We start from the raw sequence: 17,372 nt of genomic DNA, 5'->3' as shown, positions 1-17,372 counted from the left end.
GAGTATTCTCTATTTCTTGGTCTGCCATAGAGTGACACAGTGTAATAATCTCTTCTCTTTGAAGTTTGTCAGGTACCCACTTCTCCTGTTTTCTTATGCACCACATATCCACCTTACATATTCCAGTTTCCCCACCTTTCCTCAGGTTTAACTTCCTGTTTTATGGCTTGAGCTGTAGTAACTCCCATAACTCCCAAAGGTTCCTTTGCTGCTGATTTACCTAAAGCACCTGCTTTATCATTGCAATATTTGTCATTCCCTTCTCGCTTTTGATGACCTTTAATATGCCTTACTCTTAATTTTCCTTGGTGTTTTTTCAACCAATCATAGATAGATTTCCAATCCTCCTTTTGGACCACATTTTTCCCTCAGCTGTTTCCCAGTGATTCTTTTTCCAAATCCCAATCCGGTATAACAGTCCTTGTGCCACAAAGTCTGAATCCATATAGACATAAAGACAGTCTGTAACATTATTTTTCTGTTTAAGCAGATCACTAAGAGCTGTGACCTCTGCTCCCTGAGCTGAAGTCAAACTCCTAGAACCAGAAATAGTCTCCCCATCAATTTGTACAGCCGCATATCCCATCTATTTCTTAGAGTTCTCGTGATATGAACTACCATCTGTAAACCAAACCTCTTTTTCTCCCAGGCTTAACGCTTCATCTACTCGGCGTGCTTCTTCAACTAACTTCGGTTCGGTTTCTGGACGTGGGCACTCATGCTCCTCTCCTTCCATCAGGAGGGCTTATGGTAACATCATTGCTTGTTTGTTATTCTCATAAGTGACATCTCTGCTAGTTAACATCAAGGTCCATTGGGCCATCCTGGTATTTTATATTCCTTTCCCCTGCAGTTTCCCTGGTAAAATATACTTCAGGGGAGAGTGAGGTGTGTGTATTATAATAGGGGCTGTGCCAGTAGTCAAAGCAAAAGCTTCAATGGCCCACACAGCAGCTAAACGTTCTCTTTCACAGATCCCAAACTGCTGCTCCGTAGGGGTTAATCTTCTAGACTCGTATGCTACTGGGATTAACTTCCTGTCCATTTCCAGCATCAAGACCACCGCTAGACTTTGTTGGGTTGCTGCCAACTTAATCACAAACGGCTTGTTTATCTCTGGGAATTCCAATGCTGGAGCTTGCAACAAGGCTTGTTTTAAACGACAGAAAGCTTCTTCTCGTTCAGGCCCCCACTCCCATTCTACTTTCTTTTTTTAGTAAACACCACAAGGGTCCAGTTATAGTGGCAGAATTCCAGATGTATTTCCTGAAAGAGTTAAACCCTCCTAACGTCACCCTCAACGCATGAGAGTCCTCTGGCCTGGGTAAATTCTTTAATGATTTCACCTTTTGTTGATCTACCTGAATTCCTTGTGCCCCGAGGGTCACCCCCAAACAATTCACTCTCCTCTGCACTAGTTGGGCATTCTCTTCATTAGCCTTGAAACCCGTTTCCTGGATCAGTCTTAACCCTTTTCTAGTCTGCTCAGACACCTCCTCTTCAGTGTCCCCCCACACTAATCTGTCATCTACATATGAGGTGACATTCTCCCGATCCTCTTTGGATCATTGATCCACCATTCACACCACTTGCTGGTGCGCAATAGCCAGAGCGCAATGGAGGCCCTGGGGAATTCTCTTAAACAAGTACTGTTATCCCTTAAAAGTAAACGCAAAGCAGGCCCAAGAATCGGGATCCAATGGGATGGTGAAAAAACAATTTGTCAAATCCATGGCAGAGAACCATTTAGGGGCCCCCTGTATTCTTGCCATCACTTGAGGTAGATTTGCTCCTATTGGTGCCGTGGGAGGGTAGCTTTATTAATTTGTCTAAAATCCACTGTCAATTTCCAATCTCCTGAGGCTTTTAATACGGGCCAAGTTGGGCTACTGTATGCAGAATTCCCCCTTTCACTCACTCCCTGTTGTTCTAATGATTCAGTTATTTTCTCAGTTCCTGTCTTGGCTTGCACAGGATATTTCTACTGTCTCTGTGATGGCACTTCCTCCCCCACGATTTTCACACACGTTTCGATTTCACCACATTCTGGTTTATTCTTAATCCATATATCGGGGAACCCCTTTACCCACATCCTGTTGATCCAGTATAATCTCCTCCACTGCTTCTGCAGCATGTATTCCTGGAGTACTGCTGTCAGGACGCTTTCCGTCCAGCCGGGCACACGCCCCAGAACTCCATTTGTTAAATCCAAAATCACCCGATTCCTCTTCAGAACAGGAGTTCCCAATATTTCTGGCTCAGCCGCCTGATCTATCTGAAGCATTTGTTCTTTACAACAAAAATCCCCCCACTCTCTCTCTGCGTATAGCTATTTCTACTGAATGATACATTTTCCCTGTCACTCCTTCCCCAATAAAGGAGGCTGCTGCAATGATCTCTGACACATATCGAATCAAATCACAACTTCTATTTACAATATTTACACCAGCCCCACTATCCAATGGGGCATCTTTGGGTCCATTATCTCCCACAATGACAGTTGTCCTCGGCCTCCCGTTTGAATCCCATGTTATTCTAGTTACCATCTCCCACCCTGGAGGACCCATTTCCAGTGGGAGTGACTTGTCATCGGGGCTTCCCTATAGAGCAGGTTTCTCTGAACCCTCAGCTTGCAGAGCTGCAACCTTCTTCTGCTCCTTAAACATTTCTTCTTCCATCCTTTGCATTTCTTTGATCAATTCATCAGGACGTCTCCCATTCCACTTATCCATGTCTACTCCCCTCAATTTCAAATACCTCCAAGCGCTATTCCGAATCACATCTACTCACTTCTAGGGCTCATTTTGATTATTCCACACCCTACCTCCTTGGGGTGGGGTGTTTTGTCCTCTACCGCGGCCTCTTCCTCTCTCACGGTATCCTGATCTATAAGCACTCTCATTTGAATATGTTATTGCTTTGACAAAAGGTACTCTAGGTTTCAATCCTGCTACCTGTTTTCCCCCTTTCATCGTTCATTGGATACTATCCAGTGCATCCATAACCGTTAACCCCTCATCCTGGGCTGCTTGGTTCACCAGATTAGTAGACAGCACTAATAAATTTCTGTCCAATCCTTCAAACACGTCATTCCAAAATTCCCTCTGATTCAAATTAACTGCCATCAAAGAATCACCTGTGACATGTTTGGCGACCTCTGCCCTGGGATGAGTCACCGGTTTTATTTCTCCAGTTATTCTTCTTAACAGGTAATTCCTGGGTGAATCTCCAGGCTTCATGTAATCTGCACTGGATAACATGGGTCTTTGACCTCTCTCTTCGTGGGTCTTTGACCTCTCTCTTTTCCCTACAGCATAATAAATCGTGGTATCAGATGGTGTGCTTCTGGCTGCCTGTCCAAAGCATTTTTCACTCAATCTACTGCCTGTCTAATCTCTCGAGTGGTAGCTGCCCTGATTAATCTATAAAATTAATTCATATTTAAATTCTCTGATCCTCCTAATTCTGCCCACTGTAGCTAAACTTTTCAAATTCACTAGGCCTAATGACTTTACCATCAACTCTAAGTCTGAAGAACTCGCAGGAATGATTTGTGTCTTCTCTGACTGTATCCCCCCTGCAGCATTCTTAATGGTTGATCTCTGTTCTATCATGGCTACAGACTTTTCTGTCTTAGGCTCTCCTGGCCAGTTTCTTATTTCTTCCCTCAATTTAGTATAGGGCCCCTCTCGAGGTTGGATTAAAAATATTTTAAAAAATAAATGAATGAAATCTGAAGTTCTCACATGATCTCATGACTCCAGAACCTGGGGCGTTAAGAAAAAATACAACCCATATAGGGGCACACACACACTATTAATAGACAAGCAGTCATTTACTAGAGCAGTTAGAATGGAAAGGTTGCAACTAGCCTCCCTTTCCTGTAGATAAGAAAGGTGATAAGCAATGTGACTACTAGCCAAAGTCCTCTGGAGAGCAAGAGAGTGTAGAGATAACTGATCTTCATGTCTAGTCCCTAGGACTATCCCTTTGGATTAGGCATTATTTGTAGATGCTACCTCCTCAGTCCTTCCTCTTCAGCTAGGGACATAAAGTCTTTGGGGTGAGCTAGCGGCTAGAATGCTGGTCTGGAACTTGGGAGACCATCGTTTGATTGTCTTCTCCACCACAGATTTCCTGGGTGACTCTTGGCAAGTTACTTGCAACCAGTTCTTTAAGGTGCCTCCACAAGGCACCGTTGGAACGTCCACATCAAGCGACCACCGCTGACTGCAATTGTAACAACCGTCATTCACATCTATTCAAACTTTTATTCAAGACAGAAAAAAGTGTGTGGGGGGGGAAGGGACTGTAAAAGCATTTGAGATGTAAAGTGTCACCTGTAAAGGCTTTCACTGTACTAGAGATAAGGTGTAAATATTTAAGAGTGAAGAGAATTAACCCTTGGGACAATGTACCAAGGGTCATATTGGATTCTCCATCACTGGCCATTTTTTAAATCCAGGTTGGATGTTTTTCTAAAGGATAATCCTTAGGAATTTTTTCAAGGAACTTCTCTGGCCTGTGTTATAGAGGGGGTCAGACTGTCCCTTTTGGGCCTTGGATTCTATGAAACTCAGCATTGCCAACTCTTATGAGTCTCATGATAATTATTATTTTCCTTAAAGCCCCTGGAGTAAGGTGGATATGTCATGATTTCAGTCTACATCCTTAAAGAAAAAGTAAGTGTTTAGCCCTAGTTGGGGTAATCGGCTGACCTGGGTGGCTAATTAATAAAGGTTACCCCTGCTCAGTTAGAGGGCAGCTCCAAAGGGCAGCTCGCAGGAGAAACCTGAGCCAGAGGGCTGAGCAGGGCTCTCTGGGGAACCCATGGAGACACCGAGCCTCTCAGAGGAGCTCATGGAGACGGGCACCTCCTAGATAGAGGACAGCAATCTGCAGGCACCCAAAAGGACCTGGTCTCAGCCAACGGTCACCCAGACACAGTCTGGAAGCTCGGCCTCGCGTGGATCACCTGCTTTACCTGGAGAAGGGTCCCAGTGGACGGACTTCCCCGACCCACTGGCTCCAGAGAAGGAAGTTACTCCAGCAGGGGCAAGAGGCACAACCCCAGGGCAGAGACTGGAACCAAGGGAACCCCGGGGGAAGAGCCTGGGTAGGGGAGAACATGGCACTCAGGTAGGGGACATGGACTAAGATGACCTAGTCTCCCGCCAGGATGTTGGGATTGTTGATGTTCTCCCTGGGCTTTTCTGTTCACAAATGACACCCTCCACTAGGGGGTGCTGTTTAAAATTTAACAGGCTGTTTGGACTTGCCACCACCCTGGGTGAAGGGAAAACAAAGTAAGGGCTCGCCTGCAACACCACACCTGCCCGCATGGGGGCGCTCTGGAATGACGACAAGGGCTTAAAGGAGTTTGCTCATAATGGCTGTTTTTAAATAGAGCTGCACGGTTTTCCGTCACCACTCACTGACGATGGAAGGCAGGAATCGGAGAGACGCTAATATCTAACCTACAGACTGACCCTGCAGCGGTTTTGCTCCCATATCGTTTGCTCCAGTCCCATATGACACGTCTATGGTAGACTAGACTCACGCTTTATCCTGTCCAGCCTCAGTCATACGGACTGAATCCGAAAGGGCTTTGAGGGAGTAAAACGATACAAGGCAGCATCTGGTCTGTGGGACAAGTTACAGCTACTACGCCTGGGAAGAACAAGTGTTCCTTCATCTGGGCCCATACTGGAGGGGGGATGGCGGCAGGCATAGGCGGTAAAGGTCTGTGTTAGGATGAAAAGTGACAAGAGAGAGGGCGCTGATGAGAACCATAGAGCCGCTGTCCAAAGGAGCAGTTGTGCTGCACCCATGAGTTGACCTTTTGGCTAAGGGCACCTCACACACCCTGTTTTTCCAGCAAGCAAACAGACACACAATACATCTGAGCTCAGGCAAGAACGGGAACGTGTTTATTCAGGTGTGATGCTCATGGTGCGAGCACTGCATTCATTTTACATAAGAAAAGTCATCCAAGGAGCAGAATAAAGAAAACAATGTAAAAAACCAGAATCCAACCGGGGGTGAATGTGTCTGAGGTTTGTTTTTGGATCATGCCTTCCCGGCACTCAGTCTGGCGCTGAACCCTAGCGTGACGTGGATGGGAAATGTCTCTGCGGTAGCAAGAGGCAGGGGTCTTTAAGTATTCCGCTTTGGAGGTGGTTTGGGCTAAACATTTCCTGTTGAGCCCTGACCTTTTTTTAAATCAGCCCCATCAACTGGGACTACAGGTATAAAAGCAGAAACCCTGCCAACATTATCCACCATTTCCTGATGGGTCAGGAGTGCAAGCAGGCATCTCCCCAGTGAGGCAGCACTGTTCATTTGAGCTTCCCAGGCCTCCTGTGCCCAAACCCCTGGGAGCAGCCATCCAGATCTGCTAAGTGGCACAGAGGGGCACCTAGTGAAAGCAGCAGGATTTTTTTGTGAACAGCAAGAGGGCAGGTATTGTCTAATGGGATCTGAGACAGAGTTGGAAGAAAGGGCACCATCGGTAACCCCAGTATAGCTTTGCACAGAGAGGGGTTTGGTGTCTCATTGGAGAAGCCGGAGCAGGTTCTTCAGGCCATCACGTTCTTTTTCCTGACCCGATCACAGTCCAGCCCTGATATAGACGAAGCTGGCCAAGATCACCATGGCCAGCACCGAGTAGCTGACTTTCACGCTGCTGGCCCCACTGGTATTGCACAAGAATGAACTGCAGCAGGAAACAGAGGCGGCTGCTATCCCTATGTTTATCCCACCGCTGGGGCAAACTGAAGCACACCCCTTGGAGATGCTCTGCCCGGAATGTCCACCTGAACCGGAAAAAGAAAGAGACTCAAGATTAAAATATTTCCCAGAGTTCGGACAGGAGCTCCTTAGCTCTGCAAAGGAGATAATTGTACCGATGTAGCTAATCAATCCTGAGATGAGGAGGCCATTTCTCAGCAGTTAATGGCCTCACAGCCTTATCTCTGCCAGTGAATGCCCAGCCTTTAGAGGTCATTATTGCTATTATATACCATGAAAGCAGCACTAGTCTCTTCCTAGCAGTTACGGACCCGTATGTAACAATCTGGGAACATCCCCTTCAGATTCCTGGCCAGGACGAGGGAACAGCCAATGAACCCTGAGAATCCATTCCAGATTGTCACACTGCCCACTGCATGCTGGGACAGGGCTTTGGGAGTTCAGTGGGGGCTGTGGGGATGCAGCACAGAGATGACTGAGTCCTGTCTCCTGCTTTTGAGCCTCAGAGCTTTAAAGAGCTGGTAGTAGCTAGGTCACAGCAGAGCTCATTATGCAGCAGACACCAATATTCTCCAAAAGGCTTCAACCCGGCCTCCTTTTGTGCATGCGCAACCAGCCAGGCACTGGGATTGGAGTGAGCGAATTCTCTCATGTGCCCATGCCAATAGCGGAACCTTGCACCAGCACGTGAGATGTTTGGTGCTTAAAGCATCGCATGGCTGGGGAGCAGCTGCAGGACTGGGCTATAAAGAGCCTCATTTCAGGTCTTCAGACAACGCTGGGGGGGTAGATATGCAGCGCCCACATTGGCGTACAGGAAGCCTGACATTTCCTGCACTGCCCTCCTCTCAGTCATTCACTCCTCTGCAAACCTCACTAATGAGCACGGGGGCTCCCGCCCCGTTAGCGCGTCCCAGCAAAGTTCTCCTGCCACTCAGTTTCAAGGAGTTATTCCCAATTACACATCAGCAATGTCCCATCCTTCCAGCAGAAGGAGGAAGGAAAACCCAGTGATCTGGAACAGGAGCAGGATATCAACTGGGAAAGAGCTATGGAAAGAAAATAGGCAGAACATGCCCAAACTTACCAATTCCTGCACCAATATACGTGGTCACACAGTAGTTCGCATCACTGGGACATATAGTTGATGCCAGACAACCCCAGTTGGAGGACGCATCCGTACAGGTGAAGCACACCAGCGAGTGAGCTGCAAAAGGAAAACACAGCCCATGTTAGAGGCTTGCAGGAATATGTTATTGGTTCCTTGTTTACAATGTGCCTTTGTTGCCAAGAAGGTTAACGGCATATTGGGCTGCATTAGTAGGAGCATGGCCAGCAGATCGAGGGAAGTGATTATTCCCCTCTATTCGGCACTGGTGAGGCCACATCTGGAGTACTGCGTCCAGTTTTGGGCCCCCCACTACAGAAAGGATGTGGACAAATTGGAGAGAGTCCAATGGAGGGCAACAAAAATGATCAGGGGGCTGGGGCACATGACTTACGAGGAGAGGGTGAGGGAACTGGAGTTATTTAGTCTGCAGAAGAGAAGAGTGAGGGGGGATTTGATAGCAGCCTTCAATTACCTGAAGGGAGCTTCCAAAGAGGATGGAGCTCGGCTGTTCTCAGTGGTGGCAGGTGACAGAACAAGAAGCAATGGTCTCAAGTTGCAGTGAGGGAGGTCTAGGTTGGATATTAGGAAACACTATTTCACCAGGAGGGTGGGGAAGCACTGGAATGGGTTACCTAGGACGGTGGTGGGATCTCCATCCTTAGATATTTTTAAGGTCAGGCTTGACAAAGCCCTGGCTGGGATGATTTAGTTGGGGTTGGTCCTGCTTTGAGCAGGGGGTTGGACTAGATGACCTCCTAAGGTCTCTTCCAACCCTAATCTTCTATGATTCTATTATTCTAATCCCCATCCCTGTGACCTGCTGCTAATGAGCATCAAAGTGGACCATATCCTGATGTTCTCAGCCGCTATTTCAGGCTGAACTCTCACTGAAGCCAGTGATAGGTTTCCCTGTGCGTCGACTGAGTAAGGACTTCAGGATTGGACCCAAAACACAGAGGAGCAAATTTTCAAAGGCATAAATGGCAGCTGGGCATGCAACTGCTATTTATGCCTCTGAAAAGTTCCCCCAGCGCCCTCCGTGACACCCATTTGTAAATACTTTCTCAGCACGTTCCTTTCCAAAGCCAGAATGTTACAGACAGGGTAATAAGGTTATAAAACAAAAATAAGCCTGGACTTCTCAAGAAATCATCATGCCAAACCCACCTAATTCATTCTGACTTTCCAAACAAGCCTGGTTATTATTATTACAGTGTCAGAAGCATGCTAGATGCTTTATAGAAACAAATGGAGAGGCAAGGTGCATTTCCTATAGCAGTGGTAGGCAACCTGCGTCCCGTCAAGGTAATCTGCTGGCGGGCCACCAGACAGTTTGTTTACATTTGCACGGATGCCTGCAGGTCCGAGTGGCCGTGGGTCACCGTTCCCAGCCAATGGGAGCTGCGGGAAGCGGCGCGGGCTGCAGGGATGTGCTGGCCACCGCTTCTGGCCACTCCCATTGGCTGGGAACGGCGAACCGCGGCCACTGGGACCTTTAGGCAGCCGTGAAAATGTAAACAAACTGTCTGGCGGCCTGCCAGCAGATTACCCTGACGGGACGCAGGTTGCCCACTACTGTCCTAGAGAGTTTATAGTGCAAATTGGACAGGAAGTGATGCGTAAAGGTCACAAAGAGAAGGAGGGGATGGGTTAAGAAAGAACAAGATCTGAAACATTAAGTTCATCCCAGGACTTGATTTTGCCACCTTTATATAACAATCTCTCCACCTCCATGGGTCACCAGCAGAGCTTGAACCCAGGCCTTTCAGCAGCACAACACAGACCTTGACCACTGGCAGGGAACTGATAACTCCAACTAGAAGCAGTAGTGGGCTGTTATCCTCTGCGGCCCAGACACTAGAAGAGGCTGCAACGCGCATTTTACAAGCACGTGCTCCACCTACACTGGGGAGTGCCTTACTCACACGACTCCAGTGGGGCCAGGCGGGGAGTAAAGTGCTCTTTGCAACTGCTCATCGTTTTTTAAAGTTGACAAAGGTGGGGAGCAGAGAACCTCTTCTCCAGCTCTCCCAGCACACCCACCTAGCTGAGGGCAGGGCACACTCCGATCTTGGTTTTGGCTACAATACCCACTAACACCCCACAGTTCCAGTGAGAGCGGGAGCATGATTAGGTCACTGGCCCCACAGCATACATGCCACAGATGGTGAACACTGGGCTCTCCCCTATCAGTCACCTTGATCTAGCCCTGCCCTCTGTGACACTGCACCCTATATCCTTCATAGAGATATTATGATATGATTATGGCATAATTATGATGTCTTTTATGCCAGATCGGTCATGTGAGAAATCATTGGATCCTTGGATATTTACTGAATATGATTATCCTATTTGCATGCCTTTATCATTTTTGTATCTTAAGTTAGGAATAGTGACTATTTAGCTGTATTACAAATGTGTTTACCCCTGGGGAACGCCCACTGGACCAGATGCTTTCATTCTGAAAACCTGGGTGGGGAAGGGCCATTAGAGACAACAATAGGCCTTAGAAAAGACTCATCTCCCACCTGGAGGTCTTCCTGAGGACTCTGCAGACAGCCTCAGACTCACGGCTATGATGACACTACAGGGATATGGGACTAGGTCAACTGGTGCTGGACTCCATTTTGGGATATCAGTGTTTTTCCACAGACTGGTCTGGGAACCAAGCTTTCGAACAAAGCTCTTTAAGGCAGGGGAGTGACATCATCGAGGTTCTTCACTGACTCCTCACCCAAAGAGACTCCTGGATCACCTGAGGAACAAAGACTGTACTGGGGGAAGTGCTGGACCCAGGCTAAAGGGATTTTTAGCCTGTGAATGGAACACCAGGGGGATTCTAAGCTGTAAGCAAGTGCAGCTTGCCCCTTTAGAATCTTCAGTCTGCTTGTATCATCACTTAGAGTGAGGATCTGCTGTTCATATTCTGTTCATATTTAGTATATTAAGCTTAGATTGTATTTTTGTTTATTTGCTAGGTAATCTGCTTTGATCTATTTGCTATACCTTATAATCACTTAAAATCTATCCTTTGTAGTTAATAAACTTGGGGCAAAAAGTTGTTGTATACTCCTCTCCGCATTGAGGGAGGGGGTGAATTTCATGAGCTTATGCTGTACAGTTCCCTGTGCAGCACAAGGCGGTATAATTTTTGGTTTACACTCCAGAGGGGGTGCGTGCCTGAGCATGTGGCCAATACCTTAGCTGGAGCCTTCCCATGCAGAGTTGATCGCAGCATCTGCATGTAACTGCAGCTGGGTGTGTCCCCACCTGTATGTGTGCTGGAGAAAGTTCAGGTCACAGCCTGGAAGAGTGCTTGGCAGGCTGGTCACAGCAGTATAGTGTAAAGGGAGCCCAGGTTGGCGGGTCAGTGGTACCCCAGTTCCAGGTGGCACCCTAGGGAGAACCTGTCACACCCTCCACCAGCACAACGTCTCCCGAACCCTCCATGAAGCCAGCACTTTCTCTCCTGCTTCTTCTCCATCTGATGAAAAGATGGGCAAGATTTTGAAATGCTCCTCAGTAAAGTGAGCGAAGGCAAGAGACCGGGGCTCTGATCAGCGGCTGAACACAGATGCGGTGCTTCTTGACGGTTCCGGTCATTTTTTAAATACAGACATTGGGATTATTGGCTTATTGGACCAGCTGCACTCGAACGGCTACGTGCACTTCGGGGGTCACTGTTTATTATTACTGAGCACCCAGAGTGTAAGATCTTTGTGCTGTGTTTATACAGCACCTAGCGTAATGTAGTTCTGGTTCATGACTAAGGCTTCTAGGAGTCCAGGGTTGAAGCAGAAAAATCAACAGATGCTTTATCAAGAGACACTAATTGAACTACATGAGTGGGAGGTCTGGAGAATGCAGCTAGAACAAGCCGAGACCGGTTTTCAAACAGCTCCATCCCCATCACTTCATAGCAAGAATATGTAGTTACACGCATGGCATCATCAGCTCAAAACATCACTGCCTGATCCTGAAGGAAGGGGCTGCTTTCCTAACAAGTCTGCAGAGCAGTTTAAACTGCAGCTACCTGGCAGGATTACAGAGCCACAGGTCGGATTCAAATCCCACGGATGCCAGAGGAAAGCCTCCCATTGACACAGCCTCAGACAGCACGGTCCTCCGAGGAGCCCATGAATCAGTGAATTAATCTGATGATTCATTTCTGAGTCAATACAAATGGCATCACAGAGATTCCACATTGATTGTCCCTCAGGGCATGGCTACACTTGCAGATGTAGAGCGCTTTGAGTTAAACCAGCCTTCGTAGAGCGCAGTAGGGAAAGAGATGCAGTCTGCCCACACTGAAAGCTTCAAGCTCACTGGCATGGCCACATTTGCAGCACTTGCAGCGGCATTGGGAGCGGTGCATTATGGGCAGCTTTCTCAGCATGCAAGTGACTGCAACGTGCTTTTCAAATGGGGGTGGAGGGGTGGGGTGGAGTGTGACAGGGAGTGTGTTGTGTGTATGTGGGGGGAGAGAGAGTGGGTTTTTTGGGGGCTGAGAGCATGTCACCATGCTGTCTTGTAAGTTCAGACAGTAGCAGACCACCCCCCCACCGCCTCTCTCTCTCACACACAGCATTTCACACTAATGGTTGCTTTGTCTCAGAGCAGATAAGCAGCCAGCTGTCAGAAACGGAGATTTCAAAGGGCATATCCGCGTTCCTGCAGCATTCAAAAACAATGACAAGAGTGGCCACTTGACTTAAGGGGATTATGAGACGTTTCCGGAGGCTGATCAGAGCACAGTAATGCAACACCTCGTTCACACTGACGCCTGGGCATTATAGCCAAAACGCAGCAAACATTATTCCTCTTGCCGAGGTGGAGTACCAGGAACGCTCTAGCCGTGGAGTCAGAGCGCTCTATGGGCCTTGCCAGTGTGGATGGGTAGTGAGCTAGTGCGCCCGGGGCTGCTTTAATGTACTCTATCTCGCAAGTGTAGCCAAGCCCTTAGTGACTCTAAGGCAGATGATCTTAGTTCAGTTTGCATTTTTAATCATCAGTGCCACAAGTTTAACCTTGATCATTCCTGTTTACTCATCATCACTAATCTAGCTCTTAACAGGGGTTCTTATATAGCCCCCCCAGTACCATAGCATCTGAGTACCTCAGCATCTTCAATGTATTTACCCTCACAACACCCCTGTTTTTACATATGGGGAAACTGAGACACAGCGAGGCTAAGTACCTTGCCCAGGGACATGCAGGAAGTTTGTAGCAGAACAGGAATTTAAACCTAGGCCTCCCAAGTCCTACTCTAGTGCCTGATCAACGGGACCATCCTTCCTTTCACTAATAACCATTTTATGATCTCACTTAAACAATTCTGCCTAGATGTGTGAGCCAGAATAGAATCCAGCTCCACCCCCTCTCCCAGAGCTACACTGGCAAACACGCTTAAAGAGGAGTGAAAATGAATTCTTTATCATAATTCCAAATACTCATATTGAGTAGTTAGGTGCAATTTACAACACTGTTGTATTTCTGCCCATAGCAACTACTGATCTCAATATTTCTGATATATTTATAGGTGCATTTTTAAAATGTCCTTTGATTTGAAAGTGTCCAATTGTTATGTGGCTAATCTGCGTTCCTAGCAGAGTAACCCTAACCCAGCCCCCATCCAATCATGAGTTCAACCCCCTTATTACACTGTGTCTTACTTTAGACTGTAAACTCTCCAGGACAGGGACTGCTTTTTACTGTGTCTGTAAGCCGGCAAAATGGGCCCTGAATCATAACTGTGGCTTCTGCCTCCTCCTGTAATACGTACAATAAACAATGTCTGTACTAGATTCCCAGATTCATAAGATCATTGTAAACATCTAGGCTGACCTCCTATAAAACACAGGCCAGAGAACTGCCCCCAAAATAATTCCTAGAGCAGAGCTTTTAGAAAAACACCCAATTTTGATTTAAAATTTGCCAGTGATGGAGAATCCACCATGACCCTTGGTAAATTGTTCCAATGGTTAATGACCCTCACTGTTACAAATGTATGCCTGATTAACAGTCTGAATGTGTCCAGCTTCAACTTTCCCACAATGGATCTTGTTATCGGTTTCTCTTGAAGATTGAAGAGCCCATTATTAAGCTTACCAAGCAATCCAGATTGCTCTTTACCAGTGACCTGAGCTCTTCAATATTTACCACTCCCCTAGTTTTTCTGTCACCTGTAAATTTATCAGTGATGACATTGTTTTCTTCCAGGTCATTGATAAAAATGTTAAATAGCGTAGCGCCAAGAACTGATCCCTGCAGGACAATTCCCCATTGACAATTACATTGCGACACCTATCAGTGAGCCAGTTTTTAGGCCAGGTCTACACTACCACTTACGTCGGCAAAATTTACGCCACTCACAGGTGTGAAAAAACAGCCCCCCATCCCTCCTGGAGAGACATCAGTTACACCGACCTAACTGCTAGTGTGGACAGTGCTATGTCACTCACCCGCCAACATAACTGCAACCACGTATTGCGGGTGGTTTAATTCTGTCAGCGGGAGAGCTCTGTCCGGTCGGCATACAGCAGCCACACGAGAGATCGTACCGAGGCGCAGCTGCATCGGTACAGCCATGCCACTGTAAGCGCGCCAGGGTAGACGTGGCCGTAGTCAGTGTGTGCCATGCTAATGTTCTGTCAGTCTAGTTTTTTCATCAAAATCTCACACGGCACCAAGTCAAATGCCAGTACGAGTAAGTACATTACAGAGAAAAACCAGAAACAACGGGCTCCTGAAAAATGTCTAATAATAGAAAACGTAATGAAGAGGGAGGAATTATTTAAGGAGGCTGAGACTGAAACTACAGAACAAAGAACCTAAGCAATGCAAGCGCAAAAACCAATTGCCACCAATCAGATGATGGAACAATTTGCCAGGGGAAGAAGCTTTTGGTGCTCAGCTACTAGAGATGCTGACGAACTCATGAGATACAACACAGCCCTCAGGAAATGCCTTAGATAAGACCTGTGCAATCTGACCTTGCAAAGAGCAGAGCTTGGCCAAGGCTTTCAAACCCCGACCCAAAGCCCAGTGCAGTCAGTGGAAAGGCTCCCGCTGACATCACTGGGCTTTGGATCAAGCCGTTAATGCCCACGCCAGCTCTGTCTGTGTTCTCCAGGCAACCACTGCTCTCCTTCAACAGCCCAGTACTTGGCATTTAAACACCATGTGATGTCTTCAAGGCAGGTTAGTGTATAGCCAGCTAAAGCAAAGGGAGTTCCTCGGGAGAGGGTCCTTGCATGGCAAAAGGAATATTCCTGTTGCTCTGGGGACAAAGCTACCTGTAATAACCCCATTTGACTGGCGAAGGGTGTCTACTGTCCAGGCACAGGGGCCAGCAGATTTCTCTCACACCCTGGGCTTAATTTGATCACATATAGACTGGGACTGGAAAAATAACATACTCTCTGTGTCCACTTGGTTGAAATCACGATGTGCTTAGACACTGCGGCATGGGATCCGGAGTGAGTATCTAGAGGGGGCAGCTAAGATCGTCTTAAGAGCAGCGAGAAACCAACTGGTTGTTTCTCACTGTGGACCCCATGGAATTGGAAGTTTTCTTGATTTCTGAGCCAGAAACCCAGGTGGCTGGAGCTGGTCAGTTCCCTTGGGCTCAGGCTGTAGTTTACCCTGGCACCCGGTGCAGGTCTTGGGGTGACTTATTTATGTACATTAATGTGAGTAAACAGTAAGAGAGGGGGATAATACATTTGTATAGACAATCAAAAGACAACAACATCTGGGAGCATATAAATGGGGAAATCTTCGAACAAGTGAACATTCGTTGGTTAATAACCGAGCCTGTTCTTCCTAGTTTTAGTGGCAAATAAATAAATAAATAAATAAATAAAAGCCTGTTCCACAAACACCTTTTATCCCTGGAGGTCTCCTATCCAAGTATCAAACCTCCCCAGACCTCCTTATTTTTAAAACCAGATGAGCTCAGGAAGAGTTGGAGGAGTAAAATTTATCCTCCATTAAGAATCAACCAGTAGCTCCTCCAACCAGAACCTACTGCTGTGACCCCCCTCCAATATTACTGGATTCCACCACAGCATTGTAAGATCGTAGGGGCCTGAGTTTGATCTCACTTATGCCATTCCTCCAAATTAATTGAATTCAGTGCAGTTACCCCTGATTTACTCCACTGTATCTGGGATCATAATCAGACCCTGATGTTTTTAGCTGATTACAGTAGAAGAACTTGCAAAAATTATGGTTGCAAGAAAGCAATGCTGAGAAGCACTGATCGCCCTGAGTAAAAGAGCCTAGCTCAGAGGATAACCGTATAAAAGATTTCTTTAAGAGACGACTAGACAGGTCTCTAGGGCTAGTCAGCCCCCGCTCATCTCCCTCTAGGCCTTTCAAGACATGCTGCTGTTGGAAGGAGCTCAGATCCACAGAACCGTGCTCCCTCTTGCATCCAGAGCACTGCATCCCCCTAAGCATCATGAAACGGAGATAATTTTCTATGCCTGCACTGAGCTATTTTTATTACATCCACACAAGCTAGTGCTCAAAAGACAGCCAACGCACCAGCCATTGCTTCGCATGACCAAGCGGCTGGCTGCAAAGGGAGGTTTGCAGAAGTGCCAGCTCCCACTTAAAGGTAGAATCTTTGCCCACGGTGCTGCAAAAATCCCCCTCTGCCCCTGCCATTTCTAGCCGCTTCCCTGGCTCTTTGTCTGGCACAGAGGAATCATGAGCAGCATCTCACCTTGCTCCACACACAGAACCGCCACCAGCAGGGCGAGAAGAAAAGCCTTCATCTTCGGCCAGGGCAGAAAGGCAGCTGCTTCTTGGTGGGGCTGATTATAAATGAGGATCTTGATGTTTTCCTGTGAAGGCAGCTCACGCAAAGACTGGGAGTTAGTGGGGAGGAGTCAGGAAATTGATGGCTGGGTGTGGGATGTGCAGGGGAGTTTGCTCACGTGGGTTTTTTTCTTAGAACAGCCAGAGGCAACAAGGCTCAGAGTCTTAACAGAATGCAGTGCCCCAGCAAATGTAATTGTGTTTGGTTTCATTTCCCCGCTGCAGCCTGGAGGGAGGAGGAAATGTAGGAGGACTAAAGCATTTCTGTGCCAAAAGCTTTTGCACAAGGAGATGGTTAATACACTGCATAAGCCAGACACCAGCGATGGAAAATCCCTACTCTATTGTCTAATCCGGTGATTCTTAACCTTTTCCATACCGGGTTTCAACAGCAAATAGGGTGGGGACCCTGCTCCCTGCCTTCTAGGTGCAGAGAGAGGGACGAGGGTCACCAGTGCAGCTGGCCCGCACAGAGACGCTCCATCCTGTGAAAAAGTTCCAGTTGGCGATAAATCTTTCTGCCCAAATCCGGATGACAAGTTAAAAACTCATGGGGGTTTAAATGCTACAGTGTTGGGCTGCTCTGGTGTTTTCCCCACCACCGGGGTGTTAAATTTAATTATACTATAGAATCATAGAATACCAGGGTTGGCAGGGACTTCAGGAGGTCATCTAGTCCAACCCA

At 47.3% G+C, this 17,372-nt stretch overlaps 1 protein-coding gene across 1 annotated transcript; it reads right to left on the bottom strand.

Moving 5' to 3' along the window:
• Positions 1-5,908: 5,908 nt before the first annotated feature.
• Positions 5,909-16,806, bottom strand: LOC125632901 (lymphocyte antigen 6E). The gene is made up of 3 exons (XM_048841805.2): positions 16,593-16,806; positions 7,838-7,957; positions 5,909-6,815 (listed from the first exon to the last, which is right to left on the bottom strand). Exons 1-3 carry the CDS (start codon positions 16,642-16,644, stop codon positions 6,610-6,612), a joined length of 378 nt encoding a protein of 125 aa, XP_048697762.1. The 5' UTR covers positions 16,645-16,806; the 3' UTR covers positions 5,909-6,609.
• Positions 16,807-17,372: the final 566 nt, after the last annotated feature.

The sequence above is a fragment of the Caretta caretta genome, chromosome 2 (assembly GCF_965140235.1).
Source record: "Caretta caretta isolate rCarCar2 chromosome 2, rCarCar1.hap1, whole genome shotgun sequence".
Lineage (NCBI taxonomy): Eukaryota > Metazoa > Chordata > Testudines > Cheloniidae > Caretta > Caretta caretta.
The sequence above is the reverse complement of the archived record's forward strand: the minus strand, read 5'-3'. Positions and strand labels throughout refer to the sequence as shown.

Bases quoted from the DNA above. Each gene is read 5' to 3' on its own strand.
- LOC125632901 (XM_048841805.2), bottom strand. From the start codon at position 16,644: ATGAAGGCTTTTCTTCTCGCCCTGCTGGTGGCGGTTCTGTGTGTGGAG. The intron at 7,958-16,592 runs GTGAGATGCTGC...TTCCTTTTGCAG, and splicing joins GGTTCTGTGTGTGGAGCAAG to CTCACTCGCTGGTGTGCTTC. The intron at 6,816-7,837 runs GTAAGTTTGGGC...TTTCCGGTTCAG, and splicing joins GTATATTGGTGCAGGAATTG to GTGGACATTCCGGGCAGAGC.